This window comes from Micrasema longulum, unplaced genomic scaffold (assembly GCF_059751315.1).
Source record: "Micrasema longulum isolate JH-2025_06_02 unplaced genomic scaffold, ASM5975131v1 h1tg002109l, whole genome shotgun sequence".
NCBI lineage: Eukaryota > Metazoa > Arthropoda > Insecta > Trichoptera > Brachycentridae > Micrasema > Micrasema longulum.
This window is the reverse complement of record NW_028279275.1, coordinates 3,196-30,324: the sequence shown is the minus strand read 5'-3', so window position 1 is coordinate 30,324 and position 27,129 is coordinate 3,196. Positions and strand designations below refer to the sequence as shown.

The window sequence follows — 27,129 nt, the reverse complement described above, 5'->3', positions numbered from 1 at the left end:
TTTATATTTTTGCATTAGGTAACTCAAAAAGTGATCAGAAAAGATATAAATGTTTTTTTTTTGCAAAATTGACATTTTGTTTATTCGCCTTTCCACTAAACGCCAACATTATTATATGTGTCTAGTTATGAATCACTAAATTCTGAAAATAAAGTTATTATTCCCTTTTTAGTTTACTTATAGCAGTAACCTGCATCAGGAAGATCTTATAAAATTTCTCAAAAAATTGACATACGAAAATATCGAGTCTGGATCATAGTTCCTTTAATCCGTTTTTTGTTTTATATTATTTAAGATGAATTAATTTTGTTCCTTTTCGCATGTAAAATTAATACATTTTATGATTTTTTTACATTAAACGAATAACAAAATCCACATAAAGATGGCCTGTGTATGCGTGTGGGTACACTTATGCACTGCGTGTTCAGAATATGAACTTTTAGTGAATTTTCATTTGAATTTAGGCGTACACTAAAAACTATTATAAATTTATCTCTTAGTAAATATAGTTAATGTTTCTTGTAAAAACAAAATTAGTTAGGTATTTTTTTTATTTCTTCGTAGAAGTTACTGCAGTACGTGCTTAAAATTGCGATTTCAATAAAGATTATTTCCTTCCAACTTTTTAAAACTTAAAAATTACTGGTATCGAATCAAAAGACCGTGACATTTATATTTATATAAAAATTGTTATATATTAAGTGTATCTTAATGCTGTGTTGTATTATTTTAGAATTCATGTGAATAATTTAAAAGCTGAGTAAACTCGTAGCCACACCATGACCATATTATCTTATGAAATTCATTTAAACTGGCTAATTATAATTTCACAGTCTTCTCGCTATTTTTTTTTATTCTCGCTCTGGTTAAAAATACTTTTCAACTCAACCATTTCAAGTCATATTTTTAATAATAATTCTTGTCGCAAGAGTATTGTAATAACGTACACTGAAATATCAGTCTTCCACTCAGTTTTTTCAAATGCAATAGGTTTATTATCTTAAAAAATAACTTATTTTATTAGTATATTGAGTTTTTCTACTGATTTTATTAGGTTTGTAAGACGTAAATCAACACAACACACTATGTGTCCTGTAAGGGGCATTGATTTTTTTAATTCTTTATTAGATTAGATATATTCACAATTAATTCCGCAATCAAAGTACGGGTACTATGCCATCAAGATAAACTATCAAAGGTTTTATTTATATTTTCATGTCAATATTCTTATCGTGATAATATTTCGGGGTTGTTGATATATAATATAGACATTGAACTTCTTGGATAAGTTTTACTATTGGCTTATTCGACCATCGAGCGCTTTTATCTATGCCATCCCCAAAATGGTGAATATGACACAATTTTTTTGTTTGTTTTTAGTTTAAACCCTTTTCAGTGTTGAAAAACGCCTTACCTAATGAATAATTTTTATTAGTGGCAATATCTGTGTTGACCAAGAAATATACGTAATTACCTGAAGTGATTAATTACGTTATTTTATCGATGTTGTTATATTTTTAATGATCAATTTTACGCTCAATAAAGACGGTATGAAATTATGGTAGAACTGTATTAATTTTCCTGCAAATATGTATTTTCTTCTGCCAATTAATATATTCAAACAACTATTTGTGATACTTAGTAACTGACGTTTATTTCAGTGTTTTACAAAAAAAATAATACGCGACCCTTTTATGACTAAAAAAAAACTGGCAATCCCAGGGCCTTAATTTTATTATACCACTCGTATGTCAGTGATTTCAACGACGACGCATTTTTGTTCTATTGAAACCATATTGTAAATAATCGAGAATATGCTTACAAGGTAAGAGCGGGCCGTATAAGTCTTATATATCTCGCTGCTGACGGCATGCTTATATTGAATTTAATTCTCATAAAATTGACGTATTTTGTTTCGAAGAAAATAAGAATATCCAGAGCTGGCAGGGGAAGCTTACCACCAATGTGAGCTAACGTCCCCCTCAATGATAGACATAAAAAGTAAAATGAGAAATATACTCGAATTTAGTAGAAACTAATTGTGTTATTTGCCTCTCAAAAATAGTACCACGATTCGATGAATTGTTAAAAATAAACAGGCACAGCCTTTTCGCTGAAATTACTGTATTTTTATTGTAGGTACTGTACGACCTAAAATCCTTGCTTTTTATTTTTATCTCGCTTGCGACTGAGACACCCCGAGCAATACAAGACACAGATTGAAAAACAGTGGTAGTTTATTTCATCACGAAATTATTATTTCAGTATAGAAACTTGCCATATTTTATGTGAAAAATTTTCGCTTTTGCTGGCATGCATAGAATGAATAATGTATCAAATGTACGACTGTATTTAATGTTAAATTTTTGTCTGGAGAGAAAAGAAAAATGAATTTAATTAATTAAAAACTTTTCTAAGTCAGCGGTGTTATTAAAATAAAAGTATTCTATTGTTCATTATTTCATGGCCACTGCTAGCTTTATAGAAATGCAACGCATCGCGGCCATCAAACTCCATCCTGTTCGCGATGCTCGCTAGAAATTATTTTCACTTAATTACTCGGGAGGTAATGAAACCTAATACCGCCTCATATACTGTCGGACCCTCATACTACACCGCGATTTTTGTTGGAAAAATCATGTATCGTGTTTAAAAGATGCAATAAAGTTTCAATAACATGAATTTAAATACGTTTGCTGTCTCTACCCGTGCCTTAGAATAGGCATTTCTCATATAAGAACCGATATATGCTCATACAAATATCCTGCTATAGCACACCTACTTCGACTGTTTTAGACCTAGAAATAATTTAGACATTAGGTAAACTCATATCTGTTTGTGTTAGCCGTAGGAAAGGTTAAGTGGCGAGATGTTTACCCGTCTTTTGTTCATAATTTCAATGCTCTAATAAATTTTCGCACACTAAAACATATGCAGTTTTGAGTCGCTGGTTTATTAGTCTTAGCAGGCTGTCCTTTTTTCGTTCTCGAATGTTGTATGCGATAAAATCCCGATTTTTCAAACATTTTTCGTATTACGTATCAAAGCGGCTTCTGCTCCTAATAAATTAGAATCGGATTGTGGGCTATCATCGGTGGAATTCGTATCCAATGGCTAACAAATCGAAACCCCACCATCACAAATTGATTTCTATTTTCAAACACAATACGCCGAGTATTTCTTGAAAATAGCGCAAAAGTTAAATTGTAATATAGAAAAGGACGTTTTTGTACTCCACACTCAAATATGTCTGTAAAAGGAAAATATTATTTCGAGTCGGATTTGTCTGCGTTTATTATTCAACACTTACATAAGCGATACCGGGAACATTGTCCGCCACGCTTCTTACTTCTTGACTCTGTCCGCCAACTAATAATATTTTTTAATAATTAACTCACTTCGCTAGGGATCCAACTTAATAACACACCAAGTGGTTTATTTACGGATCCGTGTCATTTATAGCGCAAGGGGATCATTGTTCCATCACAATAAAAAAATTAAATCATAAAGAACAATCATTTGTTGTCCCTTTCAACCTGGGTGTTCATTAAAATATACACGAATGCTAAGATTCAATTATTCCCGTTTTGTCTGAAATTAAAAAGGGGTGAGGTTATTTTTTCAACTACTGGTATCTTTAATGCGTCTCTATTTTTGCAAGCTCTGCAGGCTCGCGCCGTCCTGACGATCTTTCGACTTTATTCCGCGGAACTAAGGGGCGCTGGATTGACGTGGGAGGAGACGAAAGTACTGACTGGCGATAGCGTCTCCTGGAGGCAACTGGTGATGTCCACACGCTCCACTTAGGAGCGGATGAGGAAAAGAAGAAGATTTTTTATACGAAAGTTGGTAGTCCGCATTACACAGAAACATTCGTTTTAGTATGATTGCTGGCTTTTGGCTGGTTTATTTGCTTTGAACTGTATTTTTGCCATCTTTTTAAAATATATTTAAGGCAAGTTTCAAATATATTTCACTTTAAGTGGACTAATTTGATCACATAAACATACATATAATATCAAAGGTTAACACATGTCTCATGAAATTTGTCGGTTCATTACGAGTTTGAGACTAAAGTGTTTCTTAAAAATAAACGTTGAAAAATTTCTGGTGTATGAAAGATATTTTTAAAAAAAACCACCTTATTTTTGTATCCACGGAATTGATTTCATGTCCGAAAGAGTTAACGCATCCAGAAGCCGTACAAAGCATTTCGGATTTTATTAACGATAAGCGGGGTGTATAATGTAAAAACTAATATCATTCAATTTTGTACAAAGTTGGAGTATTTGAATAGAGGAAAGGAGCACGGAAATGGACCTACCTTTAATGCAGTTAGGATGTTCTTCAATATTGGTGCACTGTATGTTACATGTTTACTGTGAAATAAGTATTTAAAGATTTACTCGTATGGTAACAACTTTCGCAACGATGTGCGACGATTCCAAGAATTCTTATCTAATGTCAAAATTTTGTTTATAATGTTTTAAATCCAAATTTTTTATTTTTGTAAATCTTCTCTTGATGTAAGCTACTTTAAGGATAGGTTAAAGGGATGGGAATGAAAGGTAATCGGCTTAGAATATAATAGTATCGATAAATGCTGTTTTGTACTAAACGGATTTATCTTATATAGGGCAATTTGCTTTCAAATTTCAGTGTTATGGGGTAGAATATAGCTTTATCGTCAGTTTTAGGGTCGTTATTTAGTTTTTATGAAACACCTCGATTTCCATTTTTTTTTAAACTTTCAGTTACGTAATAAAAATAACTCAAATGTACGTAATGTCAATTATTGTCAAGATAAAAATAACTCTATTATATAATGTTTCAGTTACAATCTACTACCGTTTGCAGACATTGGCCTTATACACGAACTAGTTTTTTTAAAAACTCTTTAAATAATATAGCCTTGTTAATCAAGAAAACGCTATTTGATATTCGTTCAATGTCGTTTTATTTTTCTTAGTTTCTAATGTGTTTCAGAGCTTCATGCGTATTTATTTGTTTAATTTTATACTATTCATATATTTGTTTTATAATAAGCTTCCCAACGAAAATATTTTAACATTAACATAAGATTTCTGTGTGTGAAATGAAATAGAACTGGAATTCTGGACAAGCGTTTTCGACTCGATGACAATACTCTCAGGTAAACATCGTGATAAACAAAAGTCCGCCTCGTAGCTTGGAGGTTGGCGCTTTTGCCTACCATGCTGGAGGTTCTGGGTTCGTATATTTGGTTCGATTCCCGACATGGTTGATATGAAATATTTATTTAAAAGGGTGTTTTCACACCAGAATATTTCATAGTCCCTGGACTGGTACCTGAAGCGTCAGATTTACATGAGAAAATGCTGAGAAGTTCCTGATTGGCCCGCATTAGTATATCCCTCCTGATCCCAACAGTTTAGATAAATCAAAAGAAATTTGATTGCAAAACAATCTACTTTTTTAAATATAAACCTTGTATATTATGAGCAAGGTAAATAATAAAGCAACTCCCATATAAAAAAAAAAAAACTAAAAAAAGCGTAAGACTGATCATCTTACCCTTATGTAACAAAACAAATTTATGAAGATACGCTGCAATTGGTGTACCAATGCAGTGCCCTATGCACCATTCGGTGCGGAAAGGGAATGATGATGATGGTGACATTTGTTTATTAGGTGGTTTTACTCTGCGAAATTTCATTGATCCCGGACTGGTACCTGAAGCGTCAGACTGATCATCTTGCCATCTTGTAACAAATGATCTAGATACATTGCATGTATTTTAACAATGCAGCGCCCTATGCAGCATCACGTGCAGATTAGGGAATGATGACGTAAAATAGGTTTTTTATTATTTTGTTAATAATTTATTTATATTTATTTTATTTACAAAAATAATTTATGAGTCCTGCTCACTAGGGAAACATGTTCTGAGGAGGACTGTTGAACAGTCCTCCTCAGAATACACTTGAGTGTAATTTTTTTTAAAGTACATATTTCACATGCTATTCAATTTTTATATTATGTCTTCTAATTTTTTTCGGCTTGATTTTTATTTATTTATATATTATAGGTACTTTAATTTCTCAACAAACAAACGTAATTAGTCACATAAAATTCATAATAAATGCAATATTGTTTTTTTTTTGCATTTGGGTATTATTTTGGTAGATTAAAAGAAATAAGCGTTTCCTCATTCGCCTTATCATCATAGTAGTTCTCGTTTAGTTTCGTTTAGAGTCCAAGTAAAACAAAAGTTTAAGTCAATATTAGTCTATCTATAAATCGGCATCGTCTTCCCCTCTCTCGACATACAAACAACCCTAATAAATAATATTATCGAGACCGGATTTTCTTCTCTAACGACATGTGCTGAAATTGACTTATTTTCTTTTGCCTCCGTACCAGGACACATAATCAAGATTTGTTTGTCTTTCAGTGGTTTACAAAAACACTCCAAGGGTTCGGAGATAAAAATATCTTTACTTTGTTTTTCTAACCCGGTCTGGGGTAGTTTTTATAAGGAATTGTACACACTGGCACCGGCGTTAATGTCCTAAGTAAGACTATTCTTCCCTTTGGCACATACGTCGTTATTAGATCGATTAAGTAGACCAAAAATACTGCCGTTAGCTGCCATAGTTAATAGTTACTAATGATCTCGTGATACGTTTCACCCGCTGGTGTTTTGGGTTCGATTCTCGGTAAGATTACAATAATGAATATATACGTATTATATATTAAAAAAACCTAAATATCGTCACCTACCCATATGGGTTACGATATTCCACAAAATTAAATTTTACAGGAGAAAGATTTAAAGATATTTTTGTCCAGTATAAATCTAAATATTGACAGATTTTTGAAAAATTAGTATGTATATTCATTTTTATATCTTATTTCATATGAGCTTACAAAGAACAAAATATTTTTGCGGTTTTTGTAGAATGCACTTACGATACTATACTTTTAAAAGGACATGAAGATATTATACTTTTAAAAAAACGTAAAGTAAAATATAGTATGAATTACATACAGCATTACATTACTTCGGGGTTATTAAAAAAAAAAATTGTACATGTAACTTACGATAATTAGATGAACCAGTAACGATTAATATATGTTGTAATTCTGTATATTATAAAATCTATGAAATATTGGTCCCAAAATTTAACAAACGTAATATCATTACCTAGTTTATTATATCAAGCATTTTGCTCTCTCATACAAATGTAGGTTTTGGTTATTATACGATGAATCTGTTGTTGGAGTTTTTAATGTACGTTAGAGTTAGTTTCTTAGGCGAAATCGCAATTTTTGTGCTCTAATTAGCTTAACTCTTTTATTTTTCGCATAAGCGGGATTCATTTCGGATAATATAAATATAAAATACTATATTTAAAAATAAAAAACAATATCTTTCATCCTGCGAAGATTATCGCAAGGGTTCAAACAATAGTGCCTATTCTTTATAAAAAAATATGAAATACGACAGCATACGTCCCAAAAAAATGTAAGTTCTTGCAAAATGTTTTTCTTTTCTTCATTGCAACTATTGACGGAATATATTAAAAACTCAATATGGACAGTTTGTGAGTTACGATACTATAAGTAGGAGGGATTGGTATCATTGTACAAAATAATTTTAAAGGAATAGGAGGACCTTGCATCGAAAAACTCCCTCATTCATTTAAATAATATAACTTTCTATAGATTGATGGTTGCAAAAAATTATTAATTGTATTTATTTATATTTTCCCGTTTTATGTGGAAAAGTCCATTATCTTTCACAATTACAAAAAACTTCGTATTATTTATTTAACCATTATCAGATTAATAATAATATATCAGTGTAGTCAGTTCCCATATACGCGCACGAGTGCACATTACAGCACTTAAATAATAATTTATATGATGTTTTGGAGCGCGTGGGCACAGCAAGATCATGTACAAAAATAAATTAAAATCCAAAATAGGAATTCATAAATAATTTAAATAACAAACGCAAAACAACTTTTAAAATCATCGAAATTTGTCGAAAAAAAAATTGATCATTCATCGATTTTTTCTCTGTATATCTTGAAGTTTTTTTAAATCTTTTTTGAAATATCCGTTCGTTCTTAAACTTAAATTATCCTCTTAATGACAATCTATAATCTTTATTTTCTCTAACTCATAAATATTCCCACCCGCCATCAGATTTCCTACCGTTCTGTTTAAACCAGTCTCAATGAAACAGATTCCTTCTCTTCCTTAATCTCTCTCATTTTTCTCTCCCTTTATTCCCTATTCCCATTGAAGATTTGTTTCAATATTTATAATTATTATGGTTGGATAATTTACATAGCGAAGACAACATAAAGAGTAGTGTTTCTAGGTGACAAAACGTAAGTATGCAACCTAGAACAACAACTGGTAACATCTTAATTTCAAAATTAAAAACCACTACATCATAAGACTTACAGAGGAATATTTTTCTTCAATGAAATGAACGCAGGAAATCAAAAATGCAGTCAGGAATATAACATATTTTAGAAAGAAGTGAAAAGTTATAATTATTATTATTTTTATTTGGAATTTTGATGATGTGATTTGACGATTTGTTAATTGCTTTTTTTATTTGTGTTGATCAGAAGGTATTAGGTACTGATCGTCTTTCGCTGTTTGATGGGTAAAAACAAACAAATCGTGGGCATACTTTCAATGAGAAAATCTTTAAATAATGCTTCGTAATAATTGCCTTGAATGTAATCCGCTGGTACGACGCATTGCTATCTATGCTTACAGTGACTCATATGAGAAATGCATTTGAATGCAATTGTTGCATGCACATATAATATGTTTGTGTTGCCTATTATTTATCTAAAGGTCGTTAACTTTTGAGTAAATCTACCGACAAAGTATTTTCCCCGTTTTGTGTAGGATTGTGTATTTAAATTTATATGTAAATTTAATGGCACGATAAAGTTTATCATGCTTCATTACTAGGCCTACGCATAATCAATATTACCTATTATTTCACTAGACGTGTCAGTTTAACCAAGCACTCGGTGATTGCTCTTCAATTACATAATAAAATGTCCACTCGGGCCCAGTTGCACTAAAAACGTTAAATTAAATATAGAAAAGCGCTGCGTTTTCTTCAAAATGGATAAAATGAATTACTAGCAAAAGTAAGATAATATGAAATTTCCACAAAACCGCAATTATTAATTTTACTTTAAACTTTTTAAACATATTTTTTTCAACTGGCCGTAACTGTTAACAAAAGTCAACAGATGGAAGAGTTGAGTACATGTGGATGTTTAAATATAGACAGAATGGTGAATTTTACAGTGTGTAAATTGACCACTTAACCAACGACACCAACGACAAGACATAAGCCCTGTAAATGCCTAGACTTCCATATTCCCTTCTCAAAAATGTTTTTCCTCTGTAGCAACAAATTTAGGTTCGAATACCTGTTTACTACTTATCAAAATTAGCTGTCCTCACAATTTATGTAAACCGAAACAAAAAATAATAATGTTTACGTACGTATCTTACTTGGACTAAATACAAAAATTGATATCAAACTTGCGACTGTTTTCATTTAATCTATAAACGAGTATGCACTCAAATCTAGCAATATCAAAGCATTGCCGGGTTCAACTCCTCGTATATAATGCTCACTGTTGTTAAAAACAATTAGCATGTGTGCTAGGAAAGTAAGTGCCTTGCCATAAAAGGAAGGAAGACATCAAGCTGCCTCCTGATTGAATTTACGCGACACAGAGAAGATTGAACTCGTACCCACGCGGGCATTGGTCGTAAATTCTCCCGGGTGGTGACCGCTCATCTGTACACGGTTGTCTTGACTCTTGACTGATGCTCAAAAATAATCAATAATATTTCCCATTAAAGCCATCTCTACTGTGAATTTATATTTCGTCATCAGATTCAGTGATAGCTTTTTATTTTTTGTTAAGTGGTTTCCATTTTAGTGACTGATTTGCCTTAAAATGTTTAGTTTTTTAAAAAAAATTAATAACTCGCTAAGCCTTTATTTCAGAGGCTTTATCGGAGGAAATGAATTTATTTTTAATAAACCTCAACACCGAGACCAATTGAGAGAATTTTTTTTTTGCAACTGACGGGAATCGAACCCGCGACGCCAGTTTCACGGTTGGCCGTCTAACCAACTGTGCCATTATTTCAAAATTATTTTTCTTTGTTTTTATTTAATAAATTATAATAAGGTGTTTACCGTTTAATAATACAAGTGTATTTTATTCACGTTAAACGCCTTTCAAGGGAAACAGAAAACGGAATAATCTTATGAAACAGATTCAGTGTGTTTCGTCGATAAATATTCATTTATTTGAGTATTATTTAAGGTAAGTATTGTGTAAATACCTTTAGAATTGGTCAGCGATATAATTCTTATGCTCGCATTGCTCACAGCACCCAAACAAAAGACTTTTGTGGCTTAGCATTGTTAACGTGAATAATGATTCGCTCCAAAACCCGGCGAATTTCATTACGTCGTCCGCTCCGTACAATATTGCTGCTGAATTATTCAATTACTTATCGCGGCCACACATTACAATAAACCAACGGGAACCGAAAGCCACGTACGATTGTGGACCTTATGTACAACTTTTATACAGAACATAGTTCTTTACCACATTTGTACCCTGTTGGGCAAGCAGTGGGTTAAAAAGTCAACCGACTCACTCCAGTTATCGCGTTTGCTTTGGGTGACTTACTATTGGGTATTATTGCAGTCTATACTCCACTAATATCTAATATCATTACTTAGCCTTATTTGCATTGTTGCGCACGTGAATGAACGAGAAAAAGGTTTAATTCGCGAATACTTTCACAATAATACTAGTTTCAAATAAAATGAATAACGGGAAGCCATAGCAATATGTAGGTAGTAGGTATACCGCAACAAGTGTATCTAATTCCAATTAGGTATAGAACTAGAGTAAACATGAGCGTTCGAAATATGTTTTCTCAACCTGTGGCCAGTTGGCATATGTTTGATAGAATGGGCTTTAGGCTGTTGCGAGAGTTCACCGGCAACTTTTCTCCTCGCAATTACTAAAATGCCTATATGTACGCTAATATACTGCAAAAATCGACCTGGAAAAGCGATGGTATAGCCTTTCACCGGTAAGTAATGTTTTTATCTTCATCAATACTAGTTTAAAATAGCTGTTTTAATGTTAAAAAACGTTTTATTAATATGTTACCAGTCGAGAACTATCTCCTGTCTCTGTCCTGCTCAGTTAGTCGGGCGTATAGTGAAACGACAAACAAAGGTGACGCGTATGCGGAAGGGAGCGACATACTGAATAGAACCAGTAGACCGATGTAAACAGTCCGTGCTTTTTACCGTACTACGTGTTTTGCTTGCCGAAGTCGACGTGTTATGACGTGATGATACTTGCTCTCTCCGCTGGTCATTCTTTTTCCTTTGAAGACGACTTTTTAGCTCGGATTTGTATGGAGTGTTATCTCTATATATAGTATATCTCAATGTCTAATTCACCAAACGAATGGGTCGACACATGATCCGTTAAGAAATAATCGATACTGTCTCTTTCTATTACTCTTTCATGGCCCCTACCGTGAATTGATGTTTTAGCATGCAAATTATTTACTAAAAGCTCTACGAGATTTCGAAAAATACACATAGTGTAGTTATAGAATTATAATAACTTTATCCGCGGATGAAGATAATATGTGAAATGCATGGCGATTCATTTAAATAATATTGTATTTAATGAGTTTTTTTTCTTTCCTATCGTTATATTATGCATTTAAAATCATGGAAGCCGTGCCCAACCAACCTAACTTGTAATTTATTCTGAGCGCATACTGATCCGATCAATTATATTTTTTTGTGTCCTCGAATATTATGTTCTTACTTCAGAATTCTGAGTCATATGATAGTTCTGTGTACTTAATGATAATAAAAGTGTCATGTAGATACGCATTGATATCTTCTAATTCAACAAACACAGACAGGCGATATGGCGTGGGAATATCATAACTATTGTAAATGAGTGAGTAGACTGCGTATTCTGTGCTGAAAACGATGATGTTTCATGATTATAAGTTTAATCAATGACTTCAAACTGTTTTCTTAATTCTACTAAAATCTTGTTTGAAAAGAAAGGTATTATATAATTTACTTTTGTAAGCATTATGTTCCGTCAGTGACGACAAAACAAACTTTATTACTTATCTTGAAAGAAACTTTTCAATATTCATCGATGGTAACTTTTTTATTTGTTTTCAATAAGTACATCGTTTATTGGGATCCAATTACACTTCGGTTATTCGATCTGTCTACAAATATATTTATATCTGGTTTACGTTGTATCAATTTCAAGAGTATGTTCCAAATGTATTCTCGAGTAGTTGAAATCTACATAAGGCTAAGGCACCTAACCAAAACGCTCAACTTTTGAGATCGTTTTCATTTGTTCAAAGTTTGCATACCCTGTACTTACTCTTCGTGTGTCAATCATTTGAATTAAATTGGTTATGCATACTTCTTGTGAATGTGTTTGAGATAGTCTAATTGCAAAAAAATATTTTCTCAAAAGTGGGTTAATTGCAGTTGAAATTAACGCAGTTCTTCGTCCGCCATAAAAGTAATGGATTATGTAATTCTTTTACTACCATCCCAAAATAACGCTAAGCCTATTAGAATCAATTAATTATTCTGTGAAGTGTTGCGTTGTTCCAATGTGCATTAAAATACTCGTGATATTGTGTAATTTTTTTGAGGTATCAAGTTTTACACGTATTATAGAACGCTGGATAAAACAAGAACAGTTTGTGTTGACTTGTGACCTGAAAGAAAAAATTAACCTATTTATTATGCAAAATCTGATAATCTGAAGTGATAATGCGCCAAGCTGTAGAGGCGCCCAAACGTAGGAAAACTATTATATGACTATTGGGTATTAAGTTAGCTACAGTTCGCAGCAAAACAATGGGCCGTGCTCAGGTCGAGAATTGCCAAATGGATATTAATTTGCCTTGTAATTACTTTTAAATATGTACCTGTGTATTTATTATTGCAGGGTTATTCCAATCTATTTTTCTAAATTCGCCTTTATTTATTTTAGAAAACTGAAAATACGTGTGTGTGTTTATTTTTTTATTTATTTATTCACAATATACTTACGTTACATTTATTAAGAAATATATCCCACCTCCATGCAACCAAAGTCCTGTGTTGAGTGTCCGTCACATCTCCGAAACGGCGAGTTGTAGCGGCCTGAAATTTGGACACGTCATTTAACATGCGATTTCAAGGTTAACATTGCTATTTTCGAGTAAAATTTGAATTGACCTCCACTTGATAAAAACTCAAACTTTATATGGATGCCTAGTGCGGCCTCACATATTTCTCATAATCAACTGTCATTTTTTTAAATTTTTTTAATATTTTTAAAAACTATTTTTTATGTTTCTAATCCTATATTTGTGGTGATATACTCATGTGTCTGTGTCATATAATTGCTCGTCCCATCTCAACACAGGACTTTAAGTCCCATGGAGTTGGGACTTATTGTCTCAAATAATGTACAATAACCTTATGTATGTAAATAAATAAATAAATAAATTATCAACAGTAAACATACTTGAATTCACAAATTTATCTCCTAAATTGAGAATAAATAGTATCTGAAGTAAATATGTTGATATAAGCAAAGTTTTTAAGCAACATAATACACGTGTCGGGACAATAAATGCCAAAAATCAATGTAAATCATGGTAAAATATTCGAAATCAATTACCTGTGAAAACTTGTCTCCTTTAACACCCTTGACGCTCCGCTCCTACTGCTGCAACCAAACATACTGCAACTCACCATAGTCGATTTTTATTTATTATAACGTAAATATCCAAGTTATTTACAAACACAGCCAAGCACAACTACAAAAGCATCCGATCAAACTGTTATGTTTATGTTGAAAAATAAAACAAAATGGCCACCAATTGGTTGCTAACCAACAAACCAACATCGCTTGCGTTCTATGAAACACAGTGATACGGCTTCTCTCTAGGTTACGCATTATTACTCTGTGTGTAAAATGCTATTTGTGTTTTAAATTCAATTACTCAGTCGCGCGATACATTTCAAAGTCCATCTAGTTCGAAATTCCTTCGTAATATACAAATAAATTGATATCACGCTCATCAGAAAATGATCGTGGTATTTCAGCACGGGTATCTAGATTAAAGCGATTCTTTTGTCAGAGTCGAATTCATTGCAGTCCAATCGCTTCCAGACAAATAGTTCTGACATAACAACCTGCCATTCACACGAAGCGATTCCATTCCAGCTACCGTCTGACGGCCTATCTGATGGGCCCTGATGATGCAACCGTTAGTACTCCACTATAGCCGCCCGTTATCTCATCGGCCGAGATGTTCGACTGATAATAACGCGAGTACACAGCAGGTTGCTGGTTGGACTCACGTCTGGGCGGAAAATGTCGATTTGCTCTTGGTCTTAGTCTTGGATTATTATATAATTGGGCATTCATGCTTATGCGGTATAACCACCATATTATTACGGAATCATATTTTTTCAATCGCTACTAATTTACATTATTGTTTGCGTTTTTATTACTTATGTTTATTTGTATATACATATAGTGTATCTATCAGTAATTAGTATGTATTTAATATACCTATAAAAACGAATTGAAATTATTGTTTTATAAATCAGTGAGTAATGATTTATAATAGGTACATAAGGCTACGTATTCGAGAATTCATCGGCCTTAAAGCACTTTTATTGATTGATTGCAATTATCTTGTGTTTTATAAAGGTCAGAATAAAATACTCTTACTCCACTTTAATACTGGCCACCTATATAAACTCGAATCAACGATCACATCTTCTGTACATAACAATTTTCTTAACAATTTTACATGGATCCATAAGGTGGTGGTTGATAGGTTTCCTCATTAAGGTTCGAAAAAAAAACATATATTTTTTTATTATCATTGTTCAATAAGTCTATATTTATATATATATGTATATACTCACCCTCACTAACATGTACAATAATAACACTGATACACTAAAACAAGTACTTAGCATAAATATTATTAAAAGTTATCCTCATAATGTAATTAAGATACATTATATGTATATATTTCTACCAACATATTTAAACCATTGTATAAATTCTAAAATGTGTTTGGTTTTTTATGATAAAAATAAATTTAAATTTAAAAAAATGTCTTATAAAATCATAAAATTAAAATAGAAAATATACCTATTACCTATTACAAACTCTATTTTCTACCTACACCTATATTCACACATACGTATATATTATTATACTAAGTAGGCCAACTACGCTTAGGTTTTCTTTTCATTGCATAATTTGCAATTAATTATTTTGTGGAATCCCTTAATATTTCATTAAACAAACTACATAATATTATATTTGATTAAACACCTATGTAAATACGCCGTTAGTGTAATAATAATATTATTGTTAATTTTTTAAATTTTGTTATTTAACTTGTTTAAGAAATCACAATTTTTCTTTTGTGCTTTTACTCTCCATTTTCCCCGTACTACATAGATACTATTTTAAATACATACGTCCGGATCATAATTCTCATTTGTTCTTTTTCTATTGGTACTAACTACTAATTAATTATAATATATCGTAGCTTCCTTTAACTCGTGGCTTTTTTTCTAAAGAATGAGCTATAAAATAATGTATGTTTGTGATAAACATTACTTTATTATGCTTCGCTTTCTCACCTTTAAGGTAGATTTGAATTAAAGCAGTGAATACTGTTTAACACTCTCTAGTAAAATCTAATTTACTAAACAAATCGACGCTATTACTGACAGAATGAATTTAACCAACAGTTTTTATATATTTCAAATATTGTTTATTATAGATGCAAGACGTTGACTTAAAAAAAGAAATATTGTGGGTGAAATAATGCGTTGAAAGAATAAAAAAGCTTTAAATGCGATTATCTCGGAATTAGTTTTAATGACTTAATGCGTTCTGTCAGTAAAGCCTCGAAATGCACTTATACTGCAAGATTCGCTCGCTGCGTAGAAAGCGCATAAAACGAACATTTTCCAAATTGTGCACGCCGAAAATCTGTATAAGAATGTTATTTATTAAATATTAAATATTAAACCACGTTATACATGTTCATGGGTCTCCGGATTCTCCGATCGGGGAGCTGCAGTAATAGCTCCCCATTAGCCGTTATCATCATCAGCGGTAAAGTAATTACATCCAAGTTCTGAGCAGCGGCAGTGGCGAGTCTGACCACTGACCGCCGATCACAGCCCGGACGGTGAAAGCGAAACCGGAGCGGTTTTATTTACCGCTTGAATGGTAATTGTTGGATAGTTTTTGTTTCGCTGCCAATCTATTGTTTAATAAGTCTATCTTTTTTCCTCCGCCTCTCCGTATTTAGCCTTTAGCGGAAAGCCACTCGCTGGCCAATTATTGAATCAACTATGATTTACGCCGTTTTGCGTTATTACTCGACGAAATTCATTTACGAGATGCGGAGGCAATAATAATGTATAATACTTTTGATTTATAGTAGTTTTTACTTATACCTATCAGCTTATGAATCTCACGTACTTAAAATTTTACACGCTTTTAACAATTTTGATCGTATTCGCAATTCCACTACGTGGATAGGCATCTACTGAACGGATTTTATGCTTTTGTATCACAATAATCATAATCCGTCAAGTGTTTTTTTTTCTATTCGTATTTCAATCGTATACTCAATTATTTTTTTCACGTGTTTATAAATTTGTTTTTCCAACGAATATAACTTTAAATACTTGGATGCTCGGTCTGACTTTTCTTCATACAAACGTATTCACTTGTTATCTCGCTGGATTATGGCACTAAACTAGAGCGATGTTTTTTTTTACATACTATATATATCCACGATTGGCGTGACTATCATTTTTTTGTTTGTCGATAAATTGTCTTTTATAGGTGTTAGGACCATCCAAAAACCCTTAACAATTCGTAGTTTCAATTGCCGTCTTCGGGCGTACGATATACAAATATCTTAACTATTTTTGGAAATAGCAAAATAGAAAATTTCTTACTGACACTGTTTGTTTAAGAAAAAAAACAAAATCGTTTCGGTTTTTGGGTGTGATAAACAGGAATACGAGATCTCGGTTTTGTCGATTTTTAGTAAGGTATAATCAGTCCGACGTCTTTTTCGCACGGTGTTCGGGGATGCATCTGCGAGAGAGTAACAGAACAACTATATTCAAATGCTTATTCATTATACCGCTCTTCGCCGCATATCCTTTTCAGTTGTGATCCATGTACACTACACATAATATGACCTATTTTAGTACCAATTCTGTGAAAAGTTAAAACATATAAGTATAATATTTGGTGGTGTATTTTTTTTTACTTTTCTTTTTCATTGACCTTTAAATTTCTTATCAATTTCTGAATAAATATTACTGCCACCCGATAGAGCGCGATAAATGTTTTTATTTCGTGTTAATCATTTACTTTCCCAATCTTCACTCTTGATCAAAGGAAACGATGTTCGTCTAATAGCCAAGATCACGTCTGGCGGTGATTGCAGTGGTGACTATTTCTCATTCTAGTCTGTTCCGTACCATCGGAGACGGCGACTGGTGACCCGCTTACCTTGGTGAGAATCTGGAGGAGAGATTGCATATACAGTACATACATACCTCGTGTAATGGGAAAATATCACACGCTTGTGGATTGTACGTAGCTAAATATATATTACTAATCCCATACTGAGTTGAAATAAGTGCTTTCCTTTTCAATTTTTTACCCTGAATTAAGTTTTGCGCGTGTGATATCAGAAGCGTTATCAGAGATAGGTATTATGAGTAAATATAAAACTGTTTTGCTTAAATGAAAGTAACCGTAATTTTTATTTCTATTTGGAATAAATATTTCTGCGAAATACTGCATTTTATATTTTATCTAAAAATAAATAAGATATAATGTTGGTGTTAGTGGTAAGTATGATACATTCTTAAACAATAAATACTTTATACCTTTATAGTCGTCGCTCTTTTTTTTTTTTCGGCTTTTTTTCTATATGTAATGATGCTGATATGAGCTTTATCGCAAACCTAATAAATTCAGAATTCCAGGTTCATGAAGTTTCAGGGCGTTTATTTATTTATTAACGGACATTGTCCATGTATACAATTTATAAGGTTTAAATATTACAATAAAAGAATAATTTAAAACATTAAAAAAAAAGAAAAGAAGCATTGACAAACATAAGGGACATCGAGACAAGATCTGGACTATTTATTTAGTGCTCGTTTAAATCGTTGTAAACTCAAACCAAAAAAGTCCAGATCTTGTCTTGAGTTAACAATACGACAAAGACGGGTCATTTGAGAATTAAGGCTATAGTTTGTTCTATGCTGATCGATGAACAGTACTTCATTGTTTCTCAATCTACGAGTCGGAATATTGAATTTTACTTGTCCCAGAAATGATGGAACATCGATTATACCATTTAGTATGCTGAATATATATATGGAGTCAATATTAGTTCTACGTTTTGGTAGACTAGAAATATTTGACTATTTCAGCATAAGAATAATTACCTCTCTCTAGTCCAAGCATCCACGCTATTTTTCGAAGCAAGCGATGTTGGACTGATTCAATGTGATTTATGCGATTGACATAGAATGGAGACCAGACCACGGAGGCATATTCTAGAAGAGGGCGAACAGTTGAGCAATAAAGAGTTTTGATGGTACGGACATTAGTAAAATCAGAGGATATTCTGTTAATGAAGCCAAGTAATTTCAGTGATTTATTTACTGTATTATCTATATGCTCGTTGTATGTCAGTTTATAGTCCAAAACAACTCCTAAATCTCTGATGGACTTAACTACATCAATTTTGTAGTTTTCTAATAGGTACTCGAAGGAAATTGGTTGTTTTGTTCTATGAATTGAAATTATTTTGCATTTTTTAATATGCAAAATAGCAACAAGCCGATTTAGTGGGTTTCATCATTTTTCTTTTTATATTTTCTGTTCATGTTTACCTTCTAAAATAAAACACATGTTTTTTTTATAGACCTAAACGTGTGTGGAACTGTGGAGATAAACATAATTTATATCTTATGTCTACGGGTTGAACGCTCTCAGCGGTTTCATTATCCTAGATGTGGGTGCTTAGTGCTTAGTTTCCCCGTCATCCTTGTAATCCTGTTGTGTAGGTTGATCACGAATGGGTTGTGAATAATTGACAAACAAGACTGCTCAGAAAATCTAACGTAATCTCTATTTTCATTATTTCCAATCCCCAAGTTAACGGCGTTTAAGAACCAAACATAACCGACAGAGCCCCACCGCGGAAATCTTTACCAATCTTTGATCAGATACTAATTATTACTTTGGCCTCGAGGAAGTGTAAACGCGTTCACCAATGCTCAAATAACTTTATTTAATAATTATTCTATTATTTTATCCCATTAACCGCTAACGCAATCATTTCGTAGATATGGTAATTACGGTATGTTGATATAGATACTTACCGGTAAGATTTCTCTTTGGATCATATTGGTTATATCGTTCACGATTGCGGCAAATTACCGTTATATCTAGTGACTGATGGAAGGACTGATACAGCTTCTACTAATTGAGCTAGTGTCGAGTTTATTTATTTGCCACCTTTGTGATAATATAACAATACCTCACAGCGCATTGTGTTTAGCAAGCGGCTTCCATAAGAGGGTTAACCATCATTGACGTTAATCTCGCTTACTTATAACGCTTGCGAAATCGATCCATCGCATCGTTAGTAGGGACTCTAACTACTATAATAGGTATTATCTTACCCAGCATTGTATGTGGATGCTCGGTGCATTAATCTATCATCTCACTCGTTACGAAATTGAACTCGTCTATTCTACTGACGCGCATTATCTACAGCTACCCACGTGTTCCATCATATCAGGTATTATGTACATCGAAAACATTATTTTACAATCGTAATTGCTTATTAAGTAATATTTACTCATGCTGCGGATGGAACTACACTATTTGAAGAGTGTGTATTGTGTAGGTACTGTGGAACATCATGAATACTCATTGAATCTTTAAAATTTTCAACGATCAAAAGGTTAGCTTACAAAAGTCTTTATTGGATCTTTTATCTCATTCAAGGTCTGCGCGGGCTTTCATAACACCTAAGATCATTTTACCAAAGCTTATTGATATTGCTTTCCATTCTCCTTTATTTATTTATCTGCCAGTGGCATCTCATATATTATTGTCGCTTAGGAAACTCGTGTTATTGCGCCGTGCGATGTAGTTTTATACTTTTTCTACCGTCTGTTATTCATATTATTATTTATTTCAACCAACACCGGATTTGTCCCCGAAATCACGGTGTTTATCTGTCATTACGCCGTTAATATCTCCGCGACAAACCCAACAGAATACAATTGAAATGAACAGTTATGAAATGCTTTACGAAATTGTTGAATACAAACGTTTTGCACATCCCACTAATTGTATACCTTTACCGATGTGCCATATGCCCTTTGCACAATGCGACTATTTATTATTATTACACGTGATGAACTTTGATGTGTCAATTATTAACTCGAAAGCACGAAAAATTCGAGAATCCACATTATTTCATTCTCTCAATAAACTTGTTTTCTTCCTTTTCTAAAATTAATTTTGCTGTTTCATGAAGCGGTTCTATCTAGAGGAATTCACATCTAGGTGTCAATAAATAACCCACATTACCCAGTGCTTAATATGACAAAGTATTTTATGTTGATATTTCAAATGTCTACCTTATATTTGTCTTCTGGCTGCAGCGTTATCTTTTATGCCAAGTATTATTTGTGCATTAATTGTATGTTTGTAAAAAACACTAAAAAAAATCACGTTAATGCGCGGGATTTCCCATATTTATTTTTATTACTATGAAATACTTAATAAATGGCTATAAATAAAAATTTGTTATTTAAATATCAACCTATGTTTTTTTTCTTTTATTGTCCTGATGCTAGAGAAATCGGTATTTATTTATTTTTATTTAGGAATAAAACAACAGTTTTAAATTTATTGTATACAGAAAATAAGAATACAGATGAACGAAAAATATAAAAATTTTTACTGTGGTGTAAGCTATTGATTAAGTACATTATCGGTATCAAAATAAACGCAATTAACCAAATTAATTAAATTAATTTAGTCAATATTTATTGTGATTTTTTTAAAGCACATTGGTTTCCGTTATGTATAAACATTTTTTTTTCAAAAGACGTAATATTTTCCATTCATTGCATTTTTAATAACAAACAACGATACAAACCGAAAATACAATTGAAGATAAAATTTCAATTTTCTTTCTCCGTGGTGCAAAATAAACATAATTTAAAGTTATATTCAATTTACTATCGTCCGTTGCGTAAATTTGCTTTCTTCAAACTATTATTATATTTCCATTTATATATTTTTCTTTGATCACATCAAAAGTGTTTTTCTATCATTCGGCTTATTAGAAAGTACGTCAATAATAGTTATAGTCTTGCACAATATTTTCACACGGGTTTTTATTATTGAAACCGCGATATGATCGGACATACTTTGCCACGTGTACAACAAAAAAATGTAATAAGTAACTAATTATACTGAAAACATAATTTACCTGTTTTAGTTACGTATTTTCTGTTACTTTTCTTTCTCGTACTCTGACATTTGCTATCACTTCATTATCAGCACCAAACAAACTAAAGACTAATGTTTTTTTTTTATTATAGCGTAAAATAAATTACCTACATGCAATCCATTCAAATCTCAAAGAACCTTTGCTCATGTATCGGTACCGGAAAGTTTTCACATAAAACACTGAAGGGTGCGTACACTGACAAAAATGTGTTTCCTTGGTTCATCTACAGGCACTCACACATTAATAAAAATAGGCTATTAAACATTTAAATGCAACTGTACCTTGATGTTTCAAAAACTTTAGTACTCAATTATTCGTGTATCCTTTAAGAAGGGGTTTACGTTCTATGCGCACGGAAGGACAGCGGTAATGTATTGTGTTTCAATGTTGTTCGGTTGAGTTTCGATAAAAATCGGCCCGTCGTTATTTACGAATATATTATTTGAATTTAATATTGACGAGCCGATTCACCACCGTAATGAGGAACTTTAGCCCTACGGGAAATTGGATACAAAAAATGTTTTCTTGCGCGCGGTAAAAATTAGAGCATTTAATTGTAAAGCAAAGTTTCTTGAAAATGTACGAAAAAAATAATAAAAAATATTTTAATAAAAACGCACTACTTTGAACAACGTCACCGGTTCATATGAACCAACCAATGATATAAAAGCAGTGAACTGTGAAGGATATCCGGTTTACTTACCGTAAACGAACCAATCGGGAGAACTGACAGATAAGAACCTCTAACGTCACACGCGGAGTTATTTCAGAAATACAAAACTTTATAGCGCTGATAATACAATATACATTTTTTTTTTGCTTGTTTTAATAGTATATCATCAAATAAAATAATAATAAAAATAACACTGAACTTCCTCATTGGGCCCCATGGCCTGTAGTATTGAAAAAAAATGCAAATACTATGAACGTTAGTGTTACTTTTTTCTTGCTTTCAAGAGTATAGTTTTACTAGTATTTCAATTTTAAGATTATTTTGTAAATACTTTTGAAAATAAACAAAAAAAAAATCCGTAAATAATACATTTTAAAGCTCAATTTTCCACCTTAAAATTTTGGACGATGACTCACCCCTCCATTTGGAAGTGGTTTTACATTTTGAATTATTTTAATATCACATATTTTTCTTTTTTTTAAAAGGTGAATAAAGTTTAAGGGTTAAAGACATTTTTCTACCTTAATACGCCGGAGCTGGCGTGCATCATAATCAAATTTACAACGAATAAATTGGTTGATAAACCAACATTTTATATTAACCTTTTGTCACCCACGTTATTTCCAAACCCCGATTGCGCATAGAATAATATAATATGAGTATTCTTTCTTCGGCGTATATTAAGAGTGATGGTATTTATTTTATTTTAGTATACTCGTATTATATATGCACTTACCTATGATGTTATTGTTTCAGGCGACGGGCGACAGCTCTAGCGGGGGCGGCTCGGGCTCCGGTATGGAGTGCCTGCAGCTACGCTCCCCGCCTGCTCCCTTCCACTACCTCCTCAGTGAGCAGGCCAAGTCTCTGGTTGCTTTACAGGTAAACGTGAACACTCATCCGTCAAATACTCCTCTCGAAATTGTTCAGTGTCCTGAAAAAAAACTCCCATTTGCTCAATGATAATTATATTTTTTTATTCTTTTTAATGTCATTGATAAACCCTTACGGTTTACATACATTTAATAAAATATTTTTACTTTTTAAATTCACATTCTACGGTTAATGAAAATATTGTTGACATCTTTTGTAAAGGTTGTCTGGATCTTTTGTGTAGTTTTGTCTGGTAGTTTATTGTATAATTTCAGTCCATGGTTTATTTGTCTCGACTGTCCTTGTCTCGTTTTAGCATGTTGTATATGATATTTTTCTGTTATTCTCGTATTGTGTCCATGTTACCTACAATTTTTTTATAATTTCTATAATTATAATTTATAAGTTTAATTTCTCATAAGTATAATTTCTAGATGGATAGGAATTTGATAAAAACGCTTTATTTTTTTTCGATGTTCCTATATTTATCTCTTATTGATAAGATAAATAAAATCACTTTATGATAAATAATCAGAATTATTATAATCGCTTAATATTTGACCTTCGATAAAAAAATAAGTCGGGTTAAAATTATTTTTCGCTTTAGTGCTGTTTATTTTGTCGATATGATTTTTTTCTTAAAATTACGTATCCGTTTTCAGGAACTTCAGAATGAGGTGGGCGCATTGCTGGAGTTTCGCGACCTCGTCATCGAGACGTTTCCCAACCTGCGGTCCAAGCTGTCGGGAGGGGGCCCTCCCGGGGGCGGGAGCGGGGTGGCCCCGGCCCCGCCGGGGGGCGGGAGCGCGGGCCGGCGGGACTGGGAGCCCGGCGTGCGCGTGCGCCGCAAGCTGCCCGCGCGGGAGGCCGACTCGCTGCCCCGCAGCCGCAGCGACAGCCACAGCAAGCCCCAGGGGGCCCACAGCGTGGTGCAGGACTCTGGCTTCAGCACGGAGACCTCCTCCAGCAAGGAGGCACACAGCACCGCCGCCCCTCCCACCCGGCAACCCTCCGCCTACGAGGGAGAGCTCTGGCAACTCCTCGACGTCATCCAGCACCGCGGCAACAAGCTCAAGGAGGAGGCGGAGGCTCTCCGCGGGGCCCTAGGAGAGAGAAGAGCTCTCAGTCTAAACGCGCTATCTGACCAAAGTCGCGACGACATCGATCCCGCCGAAGAGTTCAGGAGAACTCTCGCCGTGGGATCCTCGAGAGAGTTGGCCGCCCTTCGGAGGGAGAGAGACGACCTTTCGGATCGCCTGGCCGAATTGGAAGCCGAAGCTCTCGCGGGGAAGGTGGAAGCCGAGAGGTTGCGGGAGCGCGGACTAGCGGCCCCCACGCCCCTGAGGCTAGACGCCAAGGCCGAGCACGAGGACAGGACACTCGAGTTCAGGTCGCGGCCCTCTGCCCCCGGCCCGCTGCAGTCTCCGCTACACTCGGTGTTCGCGCCAGTGACTCCCGCGAAAACAGTGAGCGGTCCTACCGAGACTCCCGTGAGGCCTCGGAGGATCAGTGCCCGGGTGGGGTCTAGTGACGAGTGCGCCGGAGTGAGGGGAGATTCCGATCTGGGTAAATTAGACAGAATAATGAATACGCCCGTTAGAAGTGTCAAAGTGAAAACGCCCGATTCTAGGAAAATATCCGCCATTCTACAAGAAAGTAATCCCGTTGAATTGCAAAGGCATCTACTAATCTATACCGTCCATAATCAGGTATGTTTATAATTTCGTGTCAATTTGTTTTCGCAGTGTGTCAGTCTTAGGTGTAAAGATGATTACAATAGGTCAGAAAATTGTAGAGCTTATTTATAAAAGTATGTAAGTAGTTACTTCATTCTGCGGAAATTAGACTCTTTCTCATCATAATGCTTTGGCTAATTGAGAATCGTTATTTCAAAACCCGATTTGCGCCCCACAAAGCGTTTTGTTTTTTTTTCTAACCCAGCATTCGGACGCATCGATTGGTTGAAAATAAAATGACCAAAACATGTTAAAAATCGACCAAAAAAATGACAGTCTTGCACGATAAAATATTATCATCGTGTCTATATTGATCCCTAATTTCAGTCATTTATATTGGGTGCTAATTATTTATAGAAAACAAATATGTACTCACATCTAGATTACGTTCAAGTTTAGTTGTAAGGTGTATTTATAAAAAAAATGATTGTTCACGCGATTTGACGCGAATCATAAAAAAACCCCTCTCCTGAAAAATTACGTTTCAAGCGAATGTCGTGTTTTGAAATAAAACGGTTCTCAATTCTAACGAACCTGGGCCCCGATTACAATGGGAAGTAAACAGAGTTACCTTCGACTGTCTATAAAGAAAAATCGATATTTGTGTACGAAAATGAGTATATTTTCATGAACATTTGAAGTATCGTCATCTATAATTGAACATGTTTAAACGAATAAAATGTAAACATGTTATGGTTTTCATACAGAAAACTTTCCATTGTAATCGGGGCCCTGTGTACGTATTTTGATGGGAAGTTAAAATGTATCTTCAATTTTTTCTACAAGTAAAATGAAGCGTTCTGTATGAAAAATGAACTATGTTTACAAGTTTTTATCTAAACATGTTCAATCATCGGTTACCGACGAAGATACTTTGAATTTTCATACAAATATACACACCTTTATAAATAAATATCGATATTAGTTTATACCGTCTCAGTATGTACCGATGAAGATAGCCGCGATGCTGGATATTTTTATATATCGACGCGCGATATGCGCGACAACTCATTACACTTAATATCAGGATTGTTTTTTTGTATTAACGTATAAAAAGTATTTGCCTCTTCGGCTTCTATTAGATAAAACTAATATTTTTTTATAATAATTAGTTTTGTGATTTGTTGAATTTGTGTGGTAATTTTACATGTTTTAATCAGTTTACATGTTCAATTCTGATTACGTCCGCTAAGCCGGCACTTCGAATGTCCGAGTGAAGTAGGAACTCCCGTATTACTTGACTTGAGCCATAAGAATGTAATTGCTCACATTTATGTGGCATTCGCTTTAACTTCCTTTATCATGTTTGGAGGGGCTCTAAATAGTGCATTTTCATTGCAAGTAATGAAAGTTGTACGAGTATTCTGCAGTCACGGAAGCGTATTACACAGCAATGGTGCATCGCACTTTCAAATTACCATACGCAATACGTATGTTTTAAGATTTTAGACTAGTATTAAATTAATGGAGCGTGAGTAAATTTTTGCTTGTGAAATTGGCGGGAAGCGTAGCTTACTCAGTGTTCCAAACACAAGAAAGTTTATTATTTTATGTTACACCTACGTCACTTACTGCTATGACTTTTACATTTGCTTCGAAATTGACCTGCTGTGGAACGTAAGTTGACAAAGTTTAATAATCGAGGACCTTTTTAACACAGCAAAATATCTACAAAATTTATATCTTTCAGGAGAAGGTTTTTTCATGTTAAAAATAAAACTATTACGATTTTAAATAAAATAAAAATTACGTTTCATACATATCTAAAATTCTTACACATATACTAAAAATTAACAATGTAGAATCAATAGAATTATTTATAAAAATGTTCTAAATATTTACATATTTTTGTGATATGAATGTATAAAAATTGATTTATGTTGGGAATTAAATAATTTTACTTTTGTGTGAAATCATTTTAAACTGATTTTTTGTAAAATTATATATCTACTTACATATCTTAGTACCTATGTAAATATACACATTTAGGTATTTACCTTCTATATATTTTTTAAATACATAATAGCACAAATAAAATGATAACAAAATATTTTTCAAATAATATTATTTTATTGTTATCATAAAGTAGGCCAGAACTTTATTCAC

At 33.3% G+C, this 27,129-nt stretch overlaps 1 protein-coding gene across 1 annotated transcript in view; it reads left to right on the top strand.

Moving 5' to 3' along the window:
* The window catches only part of LOC148273004 (uncharacterized), a 53,721-nt gene extending 28,698 nt beyond the window's left edge, over window positions 1-25,023 (top strand). The window contains exons 2-3 of the mRNA XM_088239276.1: window positions 23,171-23,296; window positions 23,950-25,023. Of these exons, the coding sequence (XP_088095402.1) occupies window positions 23,171-23,296; window positions 23,950-25,008 (1,185 nt within the window). The 3' untranslated portion in view covers window positions 25,009-25,023. The remainder of the gene's footprint in view (window positions 1-23,170; window positions 23,297-23,949) is intronic.
* The last annotated feature ends 2,106 nt before the right edge of the window (window positions 25,024-27,129 follow it).